This window comes from Musa acuminata, chromosome BXJ3-7, assembly GCF_036884655.1.
Source record: "Musa acuminata AAA Group cultivar baxijiao chromosome BXJ3-7, Cavendish_Baxijiao_AAA, whole genome shotgun sequence".
Lineage (NCBI taxonomy): Eukaryota > Viridiplantae > Streptophyta > Magnoliopsida > Zingiberales > Musaceae > Musa > Musa acuminata.
In genome coordinates, this window is record NC_088355.1 from 8,862,454 (window position 1) to 8,877,564 (window position 15,111).

General features: G+C 44.1%; 4 protein-coding genes across 5 annotated transcripts; 2 read left to right on the plus strand and 2 right to left on the minus strand.

The window, feature by feature from the left end:
- Positions 1-189: 189 nt before the first annotated feature.
- On the minus strand, positions 190-3,785 carry LOC135642564 (alpha-1,3-arabinosyltransferase XAT2-like). The gene is made up of 7 exons (XM_065158818.1): positions 3,559-3,785; positions 3,404-3,478; positions 1,903-1,983; positions 1,752-1,817; positions 1,610-1,672; positions 1,456-1,521; positions 190-1,388 (listed from the first exon to the last, which is right to left on the minus strand). Exons 1-7 carry the CDS (start codon positions 3,689-3,691, stop codon positions 208-210), a joined length of 1,665 nt encoding a protein of 554 aa, XP_065014890.1. The 5' UTR covers positions 3,692-3,785; the 3' UTR covers positions 190-207.
- Positions 3,786-6,787: 3,002 nt separating this feature from the next.
- LOC103991457 (alpha-1,3-arabinosyltransferase XAT2) lies at positions 6,788-8,784 on the plus strand. Its single transcript, XM_009410931.3, has 3 exons — positions 6,788-7,276; positions 7,414-7,488; positions 7,577-8,784. The coding sequence occupies exons 1-3, from the start codon at positions 7,156-7,158 to the stop codon at positions 8,761-8,763; spliced, it is 1,383 nt and encodes a 460-aa protein (XP_009409206.2). The 5' UTR covers positions 6,788-7,155; the 3' UTR covers positions 8,764-8,784.
- An 817-nt stretch (positions 8,785-9,601) lies between these two features.
- Positions 9,602-12,464, plus strand: LOC135586108 (alpha-1,3-arabinosyltransferase XAT3-like). Of its 2 annotated transcripts, XM_065159722.1 has the most exons (6): positions 9,602-9,907; positions 9,996-10,031; positions 10,114-10,206; positions 10,411-10,503; positions 10,628-10,789; positions 10,865-12,464. In XM_065159722.1, the coding sequence occupies exons 1-6, from the start codon at positions 9,763-9,765 to the stop codon at positions 12,034-12,036; spliced, it is 1,701 nt and encodes a 566-aa protein (XP_065015794.1). In that variant the 5' UTR covers positions 9,602-9,762; the 3' UTR covers positions 12,037-12,464. The 2 variants fall into 2 exon arrangements, with proteins under 2 accessions (XP_065015794.1, XP_065015795.1); XM_065159723.1 differs by lacking the exon at positions 9,996-10,031.
- Positions 12,465-12,474: 10 nt separating this feature from the next.
- LOC135643118 (transcription factor bHLH162-like) lies at positions 12,475-14,402 on the minus strand. The gene is made up of 3 exons (XM_065159724.1): positions 13,741-14,402; positions 13,002-13,319; positions 12,475-12,833 (listed from the first exon to the last, which is right to left on the minus strand). Exons 1-3 carry the CDS (start codon positions 13,876-13,878, stop codon positions 12,765-12,767), a joined length of 525 nt encoding a protein of 174 aa, XP_065015796.1. The 5' UTR covers positions 13,879-14,402; the 3' UTR covers positions 12,475-12,764.
- Between the last annotated feature and the right edge of the window lie 709 nt (positions 14,403-15,111).

The following is a 15,111-nucleotide window of genomic DNA, read 5'->3' on the forward strand; positions in this document are numbered from 1 at the left end:
TTTTGCATAAGTGTTCTTCTTATAAGTTTTTCTCATGGATGGACTGTAAAATAAAAAGAAAAAAATATCAGTCTCTTATACTTCCCATTAATGGGTTTGTTCTTTCTAATCGACTACATTCTTCGAGTGGAACCAAGAAATCAATCAATACGAGAAATATAGGAGAAAGACGAAGTATAGGCAGCATCCTCAAGCAATCTCTCACTCTTAATATTTGACGTGAGATTGAAGAACTTCCGATAGCACACTCCTAAACCTACGCACATCGATCTTTACCTTCTGCTGGTTCAGAAATATATCCCAGAAAGGATAGAACCCTTGTTTGTTCAGAATGGAGAGAGGGTCTCTGAAAACTGCATGATCTCTTGGGTACTGTTCGATCAGGGAGCTCTCCTCGTCTGCGATCACGTAGTCCACATACCTTATTCCCATGTCTGGGGCTGGATCAGCGAAGATGTACCTGCATCCCACCTTCAAATTACAGCAAGGAACTATTTGGATCAGTGTGGCGTTAGTGGGAAGGAAGACCATGTTGGTGAGCCCGGCGCCATGAACCCCTATCAGCACATCCACGGAGTTCACGGTCTGTGCAAAGCTGGAAAGGTTCTTCGCGTCCTCGGGCCCAGCTGTGATCAACTCGAAGCCAAGTCCTTCCACCATTCCTATCACTTCCCTTTCGTTGACGAAGGACCGTGACCCTTTCCGGAGAATAAGCAGTAACCTCGGTTTGATCCTCGCCTGCTGGTCGATTCCCGTGCTGTATCTTCTCTCCAGTGAGAAACACGTCCTCAGGAATTCTCTGAAGTCGTTCATGGAGATCCGGTTTGGAGACCTGGAGGCATCGATGCCCAGCTCCTTGTGGCTCATCAGACCCACTTGCGCATGGGGAAAGCGATGCACTCGATCGTCTGTGTCCATGTCGATGGCTGGGTAATGCGACAGGCGTCTCAAGATCGGCTGATACTTGTCGAAGAACTGGTTGTTGAGGTCGGTGACGACGAACTGGACCTCGCCGTCGAATCGCCGGACGGTCATGAAGAGGGGAACGATCACGTCGGTGAAGTCGTGGAAGTAGTTGCCGACGAATCCTCCGGTGGAGAAGAATACGGCAGGGACGCTGTGGTTTACCGTGCAGAGAGGGGATTGCTGGGGATCAGCTGCTGTCGTCACGGTGAGCTCCTTGATAAACTCCATCGTTGATTCCCACTTCCTCGTGTATGGTTTGATCTTCCATGTCGTGTTCTCCGTTGGACTTCGATCGGTCGGTGGCGAAGCTAACATGATGGTGGATGACCTGCCAAGAACTCTGATATCACCATCCATCCAACACGTATCGGATCGGTCACTCGTGAAGTCACACACCACTCTGCTTGCGTCGATCGGACTATCTGCGTTGGAGTATTATACAGAACGATGATTGATGATATGCAGGTAAAACATTATAGATTCAAGTACCTGTATTTGGCACGTTTTCATGTTGCTTTCCTTCGTACTGAAGTTGCAGTACCACAGTTCGATCGCCTGCAAAGAACAACTTGGCAAGCTTATTCTTTACCCCTGTAGATCTTTGAGGAATCAGCAAATTATGTACTGAGAAGTTCGCACCGACCTGTTGCTGATTCATTCTGTTGTTCCATCCGTGAAGAATGCAAAATTGCTGCCGCATCTACAGCTGATGCACCATAAACAGAGTTAGCTGACATGACAAGCGATGCATGGCTTATTGGGTGCTATAAATCTTCCCTTATTACCTGCATTCGAGTCACTTCCTTCTTGTTTTCCCTTCCACGGCTGTGGGAGTACCACTGTTTGTTTTCCTGCAATCCAACACCAGGTTCTACTGAGCAGGAGCTTTACCTCGTGGTGGAGAGATGGTGATACATAGTAAGACACCAAGCTCACCTGATTCAAGCAACTCATCTTCGATGGACACATCGCTTACTTCTGCTTCCTCGAATGAAAAAGGTCGACTTGCTGTTCCAACTGTATCAGGTGCATCATGAGAGAGTAAGAATACATTAATGGAATTCAATGGTCGTGCAAAGAAGCTGCTAAAACTTGTAATCTTTTCTTCAAATCTGATTTGGAATCGATTGATTGTCTTTTAATGCTATTGCTATTGTCCTCTCTTGGAACAGTACATGTAATATTTGTTTTCTGCAATGCAAAATTGTTACGGAAATTATGCAGGAATCCATGATTAAGAAGACTTGTCACTCCATCTCTGCCTCGCCAAATAAGAAACCCAAATTATTCCTGCTCTGATTGCAGCTAAAGATCCAATTTGATCCAAGTTGGAGCCTGAAACTGCATCAGTGAAAGGATAGCATGGAGTGTAATCTAACAACTGTGGTAGGCCTTGCTACAAAATAGATGAACTTGGTGGAACAACTAGAATTGGACATCTCGTTCTTCTTGAATGACTGAATCATCGCCAAAAGAACATGCACAAGACAGCAGGTTATTTGGCATATATCCTTAGAAGACATAGCAAAGCAAAAGCCCTGTTCTAAAATCTCTAAAGCTAGCTGGACAGTGTGAGATTTCATTTCTTTTGCCTTGCCTCTTCTAAAGGAACACCAAAGTTGCATCAATTTCTCGACTCCTTCACGAAAGAGGCCCCTTTTCTGCAACAAGAAATGTTTCTCGAGCAGAGGAAGCCATCCTTGGCATTTTTTGATTGGCATTCCCTCCTTGGATCTCTGTTTAATCCTCGAAAAGTTTCATTTGGAGTTTTCCCTTCTAATCCTTTGCTTAAGACAAGAACTACATCTCTGGAGGCTGTTCTTACATAGAGAGAGGGAGAGATAGGACCATAGGAATCTCTACCAAACTTGTAGAGACCAATAATGAGCTGTTCTGTTCTCTTTTTTTCTCTTTTGCGTTTTGTTTGTGGTGGCATCTCTGATCCAAATGGCAAATGGATCTGCATGTCAACCATGCAGCAAATGACTTGCCACCAACATGTAATAGCGACAACTTAACCATCATACTCAAAACACAGCAACTACGGACTCCCTTAGCATTAAGATCATAACAATGTTTGCTCTGTTCTATACGTGTAATGATTCGTGGAGCATCTCAGAACCATGAACCACGAGCAACATGCTTGTAGGAGCTATTTCCCTTTCGCTGAGATGTTGATTGATGAAATACACAAGGGAAGCTTAGCATCTCAACTCTCTCTCTCTCTCTCTCTCTCTCTCTCTCAAAGAAAGAAGGCATTTTCATCTTTTTGTTGTTGTTGTGAAGCCAGAATGGTACAGATTCTCTCGTTGTTTTCTTTCTTTCTTTCAAGATGGTGTGTTTCAAAAGCATAGTTGGGTTTCTGCTTGGCTACTGGTTAACAGTAATGGATGATTCAAATCTCACGGAGATGATGAAGAAAACAGTAATGTCTAACCTTGTCGTTCTGCGTTGGATTCCTCCACAGCTTCAGGGAAAGACACATTGGTTTCGATGAACAGTCGTAAACTTACTGCAAATAAAAAGATTTGCCATGTCTTCGACGAAGCATCAATCCAATTCCGAGAAGAAACATTAGACGATGGGACTTACATGTGCTGACGCTGTTGGAGGTGGATCTGATGAGGCATACAAGGACCACGGTCATGAGAAGGCATCCGCAGAGGGCAGCGCAGCTGAGCCTCCTCGGTTTGACATGGCCGGAGCTATCGGTGCTGGACTTCATGCCTACTTCTTTCTCCAAACTCTCTCTCTCTCTCTCTCTCTCTCTGCTTTATATAGAAAACCTCTCCCTATAAATTGAAATATACTTCGCGTGTCATTACATCTAATGGCTTTAGCCATCGTCACAATGAATTAATCTGTGTCTAAAAATAGAGAATTGAAGCCGACGGTGGTGCGACTGAATCAACTATTGGAGAAAAAGAAAGGCTACCAGATGATGACTGATGAGAACGAAAACAAAATTAGAGAGGAATACCCCAATGAGTACAATGTCACATACAGAGATGTTAACTGCCTACCTATTGCTTAAAGAACTCAGCGTGTGCGGCCAAAGAAGATGGCATCATCTACGTGGGGAGATGTGAATCCCGTAAAATAGAGAGCATCTGCAGCTTAATTTTTGATTGTTATGGAGTTCATCAAAGATGTCCAAAACTAGCATTGCTGTGTTCATTGCAAGAACCTTAAAAGAAGAATTGAAGCTCATGTTGGTAACAAAGCTCAGAAGCTCCTAAATTAGAAGACTCAAATTTCTAATAATGTCCAATAATAAGAATTTCTAATGTCTTTTTTCTTACAATAAGATCTATGTCGGGTGACAAGAACCCTTCAGCTCCCAAATCAGAAGAGTCAGTTTGATTTTGACTAATGGATGCACTTCATTGCATTATGTCTTATTCTACCAACTTGGCAGACATATTTCAAAATTGGGTGGGAGGATTCTTATGGTATCAATGTGTCGGTCGTAAGATTCTCTAATTACAAGCTATAAGCGAGTTGTTTGTGTTTCGTGATTATTTTCTTTAGTAGATCACAACAATTGCATGATGAATCAAAAGCATTATAGTAAATGTCATCGATAAATAATTAAGTAATGGCCTATCAGTTTATTAAATCTTATAATTTAAGTTATGCGAGTGATTTTGTGGGGTTTGAATGTTGGCATGATGATTATTCTTGTCCTCTCTCCAAACGTCATGGCTATGGAGCTATTTGTTCTTTTTAGTTCATTTGTATTTTTTATCTTTCATCTCGTCAATGAGAGTAGTGATAATTGAGAATAAGAAGTATTAGTTTTCATCGTTATAATTACGGAGCAAAATCAAGTGATGTCATACTAAGAGTTATCTCATTCCAAACTCTCCTTTTAATGTATTGATCTCTTTACTCGTTTGATTTTGAAACACTTTATTCATTAATCATAGTTAATATAAAATAACTTATAGATATAATGGCTCGAAATGCCCTATTAAGTATTTTGTTAATTTGACACATAGGTCAAACTATTGTTGTTGTCGAAATTGACTTGGGTGCATAGTTAGCTTGACATGATGGTTGCGATGGATCCATAATGTCATCGTAACTCTAATCGAAAAAAGAGACAAAGTCAAACATTATCATTTTCATCGTTATTATGATCACAATACGGAAGATTATTATGAAGGAATAAATTGAAGAACTCATATGACGAGGACACTTCGGACAATTCATTCGAAGGCATCAAGAGCTATCATCGTGACCTTAGGGGTTAATCGAAAGGCAAACATACATCATTATCGATGGCCTAGCCTCAAGAGGAGATAGCACCTTAGGTCACAAAGCAAATGCCCAAACCATCATTAGCAAGCGTCCTCGAACTAAAAGCAACTAACAAATAACTTTCAGAGAGGAGAAGAGAATATGTCTCGACCTAAATCATGATGATGCTTTGATAGTTACTATAGAAATGGTCAGTGCCCACGTAAAAAGGTTCATGATTGACACAAATAATAGTAGTGATATACTCTACTTTTACGCCTTTCAAAGATTAAGACTTACAACTAATGATCTTACCCTAATTACTTTCTTACTAACGAGGTTTCTGACGATTCAATCTCCTCTCTCGGGATCATGGGCTGCACATTACTTTTGGAAAGGAACCATGCTAAAAAAAGGTAAAAACCAAGTTTATGGTGATGGATATCTTCTCGACATACAATATCATCATAGGATGATCTACACTGAACAAGCTATAGGTAATTATCTAAATTTATCCAATGATAATGAAATTTTTGACCAATACCGAAATTGACGAATTAAGAAGTAACCCAAAGAAGTTCTGACAATGTTACCTTATGATTGTCTCCTTATCCAAGAAAGTTCGATTTGAGACACTACTTGTAGACCCGAGAGATGATTTATTATTTAATATTTGCTCAATAATAATCGATAATTTTATGTAATAGACGTGTATGTTAATTCCCTAATAAACTCCATGCTTATATCTTTAGGCCTCTAAATCCTCGGACTCCATTAGCTTTTAATTATTATGGGTGTTTGTAAGTATATCTTTGATATAATTTTTATATGATTTATTGTTGAATCCTCCTCGATCTCTCAATATCAGATTTACGATAAGCTCAAACGTTGGACTCCTAATTGGTTCTGAGTTTCTAACGCATCGGACAATCAAAATTTATAGAAACAAATATAAATTATAAAGTATACAAAATGTAACATATCAATATGACGATTACAATGAGAAAATGTCTCAATTGGGCCTCCGTGTTCGGGCGAGCGAAGCCCAAAGAACAACATGCATGCTTTCTTATGACGCCAAACGTCACGTACTCAGGCAAAGGGCCGAGAGTCGTGACTTGATTCGAGGCTGTGTCCGAGTCCCACCAGGTAAATCCTGTGTCAATTTGTGGGTCATTCAAGAAAGACATAACCTGGTCATCTCTCATCGTCTCTCTCTCTCTCTCTCTCATTCTGGACAATCGAAGGGTTGAGAAATGGTCATCACCAACTCTGTACTGCTACTCGGACGACTTTCCCAAGAATCGTGCTTGGGTGAACCTTGAATTTTATTGCGTGCGACTTCCAAAGATCATACGTAATAATGAATGGCTTATGACAGTGTCCTCTCTCTCTCTCTCTCACACACACACAGTCTGGTGAAGATGATCCAAACCAGTTGATCTATTAATAAAGCACTCTGCTGCATTGTTGGTAGGAATCTCTTAAACTGGGATTCCACCAACTTCGACTTCCATGTGATGCCCAGGATGCTCGACTCTTGGTTCTTTCTTTTCAGGAACATTTACATGTTCAGCATGATCGCTGCACAGTTGCATACTGAATTCCTTATGCTACCTTCTCTGTTCATGAATAAGAATTTTCCAAGTCAACTCGAAGAAAAGGTCTACAGATGCCATTCATTTGGCATCAACAACTTGGATCTACAAGCAAGTCCTGCTCGCTCCAATCAACTGCAAGTGCACACCATAAGAAAAGTCTGCACAACCGATGGGGATTATAATAGTAGCCACTTGCCAGCAGCTTCCTCAAGAGGAGTTGCAGGGCTGCAGATCTTTATTCCACGCTGAGGTCGCCGAAGACGAACAGAACCTTTGATCGAAGCCTGGTTTTGGTGTGGTTCTTCCTGATTCGGATGAACGTTGAAGCCTGAGAGACACCACCAAGATGGGAAATCCGACGAGCCATGTCAGGCGTAGCCTCAGCTGGGGTGTGATCGTAGGATGTTTCTTGCTCTCCATGATCCTTCTGGTGTTGACGACAAGCTACGCTGCATCTTTTCCCGGTTGTGAGTTCCTCTGTCTTGTGTTCTGTTTTGCTTGGTGGATGAGAAGCGTAGAGTTTTATCCTGTCCTGTTTTGCTTGGTTTAATCCATTAACCTCTGCTAGAGCTGATGATGTACCTAATCTTGAATGGTTCTGCAGTTGGCCTTTCACTGTCTGGTAATTCCGCTTCTGCTGGTGCTAAGACAGAGCAAAAGCTCACTTCTGATCATCCAGGTAATCTGGTCGTCTGAAACTTTTTTTAGCTCTCGAATCATTGTCGGACGACGACGAGTACGCAAAAGGTTTTGGGCGAAACGTGCAGATGCAAAGATCAAAACTGGCGAGAAGCTCCAGAGAAAGCCCCTGTGTGATCTAACACAGAGAAGAGCAGATATCTGCGACATGGAGGGCGACATCAGGGTCCATGGAAACTCCTCCTCCGTGCTCTTCGTTACCTCCTCGGGATTGCAGGAATCTTATCGGATACAGCCTCATCCTCGGAAAGGAGACCATGCTGCCTTGGCTACCGTGACGGAAGTGACGGTGAGATCTACCACCGCGGAAGAGGCACCTAAATGCACAACAAAGAGCCGAGTCCCAGCGGTCATCTTCTCCAACGGCGGCTACATGTTTAACTTCTTCCACGACATCAGCGATGCGCTGATCCCTCTCTACATTACGTCTCACCGGTTCGATGGCGAGGTCCAGTTTCTAATCCGGGACATGCTCCCATGGTGGGTCGAGAAGTTCCAACCACTACTGAAGGGGCTCTCACGCTACGACATCATCGACCTCAACCGAGACCATGAAGTCCGATGCTACTCCCATGTCATTGTGGGGATCATGTTCCACGCTGACCTGTACATCGATCCCACAAAGTCCGGTGGGCTCACGATGCTGGACTACGGAGCGTACCTGAGGAAATCCCTTGGACTGAAGCGTGAGACCGCAATCAAGCTTGCAAATCCAGACGAGGAGAAGAAACCCAGAGTGCTGATCGTCAACAGGAAGGGAACGAGAAGGTTCACCAACGTGGACGAGATCGCGCGGATGGTGGAGATGTCAGGCTTCCAGGCGGTGGTGTCAGAGGTGCACGAGAACAAGAGTCTGGCGGAGTTCGCGCAGGTGGTGAACTCGTGCGACGTGCTGTTGGGCCTGCATGGCGCCGGGATGACCAATCTCATCTTCCTCCCCACCAACGGGATACTGATTCAGATCGTGCCACTGGGCAGAATGGAGGACGTGTGCTGGATAAACTACGGAGCTCCGGCGGTGCGGGTGAAGCTGCATTACCTGCAGTACAGCATCAGAGCACCAGAGAGCAATCTGATCGACCAGTTTCCCAAAGATGATCCAGTGATTTTGGACCCCAAAGCCGTCTTCGAGAAGCAGGGGTCGGCACGGTGGGTGTCCTTGTACATGCATCGGCAGACCGTGAAGCTTGATGTGGAGAGGTTTAGGAGTGTTCTGTGGCATGCCCGTGAGATCTTTCGCCAACCCTGGAATTAAATCCAAACAACCATTGCAGTCTTACTTTTCTTAAGAGGATGGATTAGTAGATAAGATTTGGATTTCCTAATACAGAAATTGTCTTCTTCACGATAAAACACACACAAAATGAGAACAAGAGAGAAGTATAATTGTCCTCAAACGAGTGAGTATTACTCAATTAGATACGTTCGACTCTAGTTGTTGGGCCGTCTTTGTCGGGCCAATTCGCCGACTCAGATCTCATTGGTGACGGAGCCGTCGCCCAGCTTTGGGAATCCAAATCAAACGGATGGAGCGCAAACCAGCATAGATGACAGCTAAGCGGTGACATGGGTCCACACAACTTTAGGTTAAACATATGTGACATGTTCGTATGGTGGGGTCGATTTCCTACCTACCTATCTTGATTTCAAGGTCGCCAGATTAGTTGGAAGGAGAAGCAGGAACACAACACGGCTGTCTACAGGTGGTTTAACCATGGCATCGAAGGCATGTGAAGGCTCAGCACGAGTCCATGTCTTCTCCTCAACAGACTTGTTACCGTGTTAATGTTACACCTACACTGGCCCACTTCACGAGGCTGCGGGTCCCATTCGTGCAGAGGGAAGATAACGACGCGGAAGCAGAAAGGGAGGGCGTGGGCTATTCAATTACGCAATAATGTATGTGGTCCTCCGCACGCACCGTTCGTACAAATAAATGCCGACTTTCGAACTCATCTCGCAATATTTTCTCCTCCTATTTCTAAATTAAAAAATAATTCCTGACTGACGGCAAAAAATAATAATAATAATAATTTCCGTATTTTTTTTATAGAGAATTCGCCCAATAAAAGTAATAGAGAAAGGTAGTCCAAATCGGTTCCCGAAGTTGGTAGAAGGCAACGACCGAACACTTCCGTCCGCCGGAGCCTCAACTCAACCGAAGAAGAGAAGGTGCTGCCGCAGTCTAGGCTGGCAACCACCGCTCCTCTTCGTCGTAAGAGAAGCCTGCTCATCTTGCCCGGGAACAGAGTTGATGCCGATGGGTTCCAAACCGAGGTCGGTTCGGAACGCCAACCAGTCGCGAAGATTCAGATTCGTGCTTCTCATCGTCGGATGCCTTGTGGTCACCATGACCTTCTTGGTGGTGTCTAGGCCTCAGACACTCTTTCTTTCCAACAGTAAGCCACCACTCTTCGCCTTTGTTTATGTCCCGTTCCCAAATCCTTGTTTTTGAGCTCTTCATCTATGTTTTATCTGCCGTCGCAGTCGGTCTCGGCCCATCGTTGCTTCCTCCGCAGTCGGGTAGGTCGCAGATCTTGCATCCATCGATTGCTGCATGTTTCTTGCGAACGCTCTTTTTAGCTCTGACTAGGCCTTTCTTCAGATCACGATGCGGTGAATGGCGATGACCGTGGGATACAGGGGAGTCACTCAGCTCCTGTAGGAAAGGAAGATGCACAAAGTTCTCAGGTATTAGGTAATCTATCTACTCATTCCTTCTGTTTGTTCGTAGAATTGAAGCTTATCGACTTGATCTTCCATGAAAGAGAAAAAAGGAGAATCTTTTTATCGATGGAAAGTAGTTTTTTTAGCTTGGATTTAGTCAATTCTGTGTGCTTAGCTGAGAAAAGGCAATTGGTTCTATATAAAGTGGAAGCTGACAGTGTTCCTCGTGTTGCAGAAAGCAACAAAGAGAAAGCAGAGGGAGGAGAAAAGAATGTGATTGTTGTTGATTCAACTCCGAATGAAGAGACGAACATCCACAAACTACAAGGTATGAGCATGATTTATTATTTTCGACTGTAGTAATATCAAGCATCTGGATCTAAATCTGCCGACAATCTACTGGATCAGATGAAAACATTCGATGCATGTAACCTTCCACTCTTATGTTACAGAGACCAAAACCGAGACAGAGGAGAATGGCATGAGTATAACTTCAGATGATCCTAGCTCGAATCAACAAGAGACGCATGATAGACTCGCACTGCCAACCATTTCGAACTACACCATTAATGATCGCACTCAGGGAGATGGCACGGTTGTTCTTGAGCACTCAGGTAAGTCGATGGGATCCCTCTATTTATTCTGCTCTTGGTTCCAGTGAGTTGCTGAGTCTTTTTCACCGTACGAAGATGGAGGCGAGCACATTCAAACTCCCGAGAGGAAGCCATTATGTGATGATTCAGACCGACGAACAGATGTCTGCGAAATGTATGGTGATGTTAGGATTCCCGGGAACTCCTCATCTATCATATTCGTGGAAGCATCGAAAACAGAGCAGAAAGAACTGTGGCAGATTCATCCTTATCCTCGCAAGGGGGACGAGGCTTGCTTTAAAGGTGTCAGAGAACTCGCGGTCGAAGCAGGCAGTGAGGCCCCTCTATGCACCGTCAACCACGATGCTCCGGCCATCGTGTTCTCCACTGGCGGGTATGCCGGTAGCCTCTTCCATGACTTCAGCGACCTGCTCGTTCCCCTCTTCCTGACCGCTCGTCCATTCGACGGAGAGGTTCAGTTCGTGGTGACCGACTTCAAGAACTGGTGGATCACCAAGTACCTTCCCGTGCTCCAGAAGCTGTCCAAGTATCCGGCGATCGACTTCGACAAGGACAAAGAAGTACACTGCTTCAAGCAGGTGAAGGTAGGTCTTCGAGCTCACAATGAGTTCCACATCGACCCTGCGAGAGCTCCCAATGGTTACACCATGCTCGACTTCACTAAGCTCACGAGGAGCGCCTTCTCGTTGGCGAGAGAAACACTGGTTAACATCGAAGATCTTTCCGTCAGGAAGCCGAAGCTGTTGATCATTGCGAGGAAGCAGTCACGAGCATTCACGAACATCAATGAGATAGTTGAAATGGCAGAGGGGTTGGGTTACGAGGTGGTCGTCGAAGAAGCAGATCCAGGATCTGACATAGCTCGGATGGCAGGGATCGTGAACTCCTGCGACGTGATGATGGGCGTGCATGGCTCCGGTCTCACCCAAATGGTCTTCCTGCCGCTTAGTGCCACCCTAATACAGATCGTTCCATGGGGTGGGTTGGAAGGGAAGGCGATGCTGGATTACGGGAACCCTGCCAAGGAAATGGGGCTCCACTATGTGCAGTACAGTATCACCATCGATGAGAGCAGCCTGACGGAGCAATTTCCAAGAGACCACCCTGTGTTCACGGACCCCATGTCCTTCCACAGTCGCGGGTTTCAGGTGCTGAGGTCTACGTTCATGGATAACCAGAATGTGAAGCTGGATGTCAACAAGTTCAGAGATGTTCTATGGAAAGCACTCGAGCATCTAATCCAGTAGCAGCCATTTGCTCCTCTTCAAGTTCTTTACGTCAGTCATGTTCATCTACTCCCCATTAGCAGAGTGGAGAGCTTCTTCTTCCTCCAGCCAGTTCTTTCTTCAGTCGGTTTTGTCCTACCTCTGGTGAAGGTCGAGAACAGAAGATGATTTCTAATGTGTGCACCTCGCCTGAATTGGTGTCTCAGATCAGTTTTAACGTACTCGACCATGAAGATGATTTCTACTGCCCAATTCTTCTGCAATCAAATCTCTGATGATATATATAGAGGTTAGAATAAGAGCGTGCATCTATAGTCTGTGTGCAGGTGAGTAAGTTAATTAAAGTTTGAGTTGGCTACATCTCATTCTTCCCCGAATGATTTCTGTTTTCACTTCGATGATGTGATCATCCATAATTTAAATAATCAGATCAATTCTATGGGAGAAAATAGTGGTTGATTCACAAAGTTTAATTTTTGACAGCATCCTCATTCATCTCATCGATGATATGTTTCGGATTCGAATCCATATAAGAGATACATCCAGTTTTTGTTACTCTAAGCTCAAAGCTGGAAGTGTCAACAGCCAGAAGCTCCTCCCTGTTCTTCCATGGACCAATTTACATAGTCCTCTTTACCTCAATTACAAGCACCACCACCTCCAGCATCAAGCAACACGAGTTCTCTCCGGTGTGTATTTTCTCCACATCTGCTAATAGACAATGATGCTCCACCAAATCCATGAGATGCTTACTGAACCAAATCCTTCAATCTCTCGGACACTCTCGATGCCTCCAAGCCAATTCTGGAGCTAAAAGCCTGCAGAAGACACCGACTTGTAGTCATCCTCACATCCACCAGTTCGATACCAAGCGAAACCTTTCGATTGTTAGATTATGGAGTATGGGCTGTCTTAATTAGTTTGAGCCATCCACAGAATTTGCTAGCTACTAAAAAGCAAGGAAAGAAAAGAAGGGTTATGATTACCTTTGAATGTATCGTGTGGAAGATCTTGTCGCCCACAGTTGAGAAGCTAGCATTAACAACGTCTGCACCCTCTTCCTCAAGAACATTGATCACTTCATGGAACATGAATCTCTTACTCACCCTACTTATCAGAAGAATCTCCAAGTCCATGTCCCGGTGCCTTACTTCAAGAATTGGAAGTTGAAATCCTAGTGTCACACCATTTGTTTCCGTCATGGCCCAAGTGAGCCTTCTCTGCTTCAAGTTTTCAATCCTTTCCTCGAGTTTCTTGATGTAAGATGTGGCTTGATCCAGGCTATCATTCTGTGTCAGTCCGTTCTATAACATAGAGATAGGTTAGGATAGAGGTTTGCTGAGGACGTTCTTAAAAGAGAAACAACTTCACAGTGCTATTCATCCCCTCCAAAAATGAAGGTGATTTTGAGTTCTTTCTAGCGAAACATTACGATTAATTTAAGAATACTCTAAATTGTTCATCTTTATGCTTTCCTCACTGGATTCAATTAGTTTCAATTAATTTAGGAGTACTTATCCTTGAAAAGTTTGTAGACATGAACAATTTAGAGGCTAATAACCACAAGATCTCATCTACCTGTGGAATCCTATAAAAGAACAGAGGAAAGAGCAAGAAAGAAAGAAAGAAAGGCGCTCTCATACCATAGGCCAAATCCAGGGTAAGCATCGAGTGCTGCAGAAAAGGAACAGTCCGAGAGCAGCTCAAAGAAGATGGTTACTCTACCTTTGAAGTGGTCCTGTGTTCTTTTGGGATGATCGAGGAGAGCTGGAGGCACAAGCTCTTCATGTGCATTCTCCTATACTTCTCCACCGTCTTCCTCTCCATTCTGGAATCGGCTCTGCCACCTCTGCGCATCTTCATCTTCTCTTCCTCTTATATGTGTGTTGTATTCAACACTCTCTCAAGGTCCTTGCACGTACCGCTGCGGCTGCCGCATGACGACGCCTGGCAAATATAGAGGAGCGAGCTCGCAGAAGAGTCGCGTCCTAAATTTGCTCGATCAGCAACCATCGGCTGTTCCCCTCCACACTCTGGGAAGGAGGAAATAAAACCGTGGGCCGCTGGCGGTAATGGGAGGACGACCAGACAACGGTGACGTCCACGCGATAGAGAGAGTGAGAAAGTGACCTTAAGGTGGCAAATTGAGGACGATAAATGATTGACACTGAGACCTGCAACCCCAAATGGCCCAAACACCCATCTTAACGGCGCTGCCACGCAGATGACACCCCGCCATGTTCGGAGTCGAGTGGATGGGGGGCAGCCGACGCTGCTTGTGTTGTCACTTCAGCTTACTGGTTTTTCGATGTGGACACGAAGGCCTAATCGGAAAGCAGACGTATCGGCCACAAGTTCTCGTTTGCCGTCGTGTCTTTTGCCTACGCTGAACCACGCATTCACAACTGCACCAAATCATCAACGCCAGTAGCCATCTGACACTTAATTTCATGTCCCTTCGCATTTATCTCATATTGGCTGACCCAATTCCATCGTTTTCCTCTGCCTTTAGGGATGATGCAACAACAGTCAGCATGACGGGGGAGAAGACAAACAGTACGTGGCTCATCGGCCGGCAACCGAACTCCCCATGCAAGTAAGGCTTTCAGGATTCCACGGAACCACTTCCTTTGTTGTCTACTTCTACATAAATAAGCTGTGGTTTCAATCAAATGTGATGGCTCGTGATACGTGAATCACTGATGCACAATTTCCTTAATCGTTTGACTTTGCAATACATTTTGATTCAGCAAAAAATAAAAATAAAAAAAAGGAGCGAGTCATTCGAGACTAACGGTCAAATATGTTGGGAAAACGGTTATAGTGAAATAATTCTTTTTTCTTTTGTTTATCAAAATAAATTTCTCATTAAAATATTAATTTATTATCAAAATATAAATTTAATCAGAACAGTATAAACAGTAGAATAATAAATCAGTCACAAAATGAGACACTGAATTTTCACGTGAAAAACTCAATGCGAAAAAAAATTATGGGACCGTAGCCCACCTCAAACTTCCACTATCACCAATAATGATAATAGATTTATAATAAATCTTTTCTAAAATAATCAAAAAATCACAATAACATCGAGAA

Excerpts from the sequence above, each read along its gene's own strand:
- LOC103991457 (XM_009410931.3), top strand. The coding sequence starts at position 7,156 with ATGGGAAATCCGACGAGCCATGTCAGGCGTAGCCTCAGCTGGGGTGTG. Across the intron at positions 7,277-7,413 it reads CGCTGCATCTTTTCCCGGTT|TTGGCCTTTCACTGTCTGGT; the intron begins GTGAGTTCCTCT and ends ATGGTTCTGCAG. Across the intron at positions 7,489-7,576 it reads GCTCACTTCTGATCATCCAG|ATGCAAAGATCAAAACTGGC; the intron begins GTAATCTGGTCG and ends CGAAACGTGCAG.
- LOC135586108 (XM_065159722.1), top strand. The coding sequence starts at position 9,763 with ATGCCGATGGGTTCCAAACCGAGGTCGGTTCGGAACGCCAACCAGTCG. Across the intron at positions 9,908-9,995 it reads GACACTCTTTCTTTCCAACA|TCGGTCTCGGCCCATCGTTG; the intron begins GTAAGCCACCAC and ends CTGCCGTCGCAG. Across the intron at positions 10,504-10,627 it reads GAACATCCACAAACTACAAG|AGACCAAAACCGAGACAGAG; the intron begins GTATGAGCATGA and ends CTTATGTTACAG.
- LOC135642564 (XM_065158818.1), bottom strand. The coding sequence starts at position 3,691 with ATGAAGTCCAGCACCGATAGCTCCGGCCATGTCAAACCGAGGAGGCTC. Across the intron at positions 3,479-3,558 it reads CTCCAACAGCGTCAGCACAT|TAAGTTTACGACTGTTCATC; the intron begins GTAAGTCCCATC and ends TTTTATTTGCAG. Across the intron at positions 1,389-1,455 it reads TGAAAACGTGCCAAATACAG|ATAGTCCGATCGACGCAAGC; the intron begins GTACTTGAATCT and ends ACTCCAACGCAG.
- LOC135643118 (XM_065159724.1), bottom strand. The coding sequence starts at position 13,878 with ATGAAGATGCGCAGAGGTGGCAGAGCCGATTCCAGAATGGAGAGGAAG. Across the intron at positions 13,320-13,740 it reads AACACAGGACCACTTCAAAG|AACGGACTGACACAGAATGA; the intron begins GTAGAGTAACCA and ends TCTATGTTATAG. Across the intron at positions 12,834-13,001 it reads TCCACACGATACATTCAAAG|GCTTTTAGCTCCAGAATTGG; the intron begins GTAATCATAACC and ends TGTCTTCTGCAG.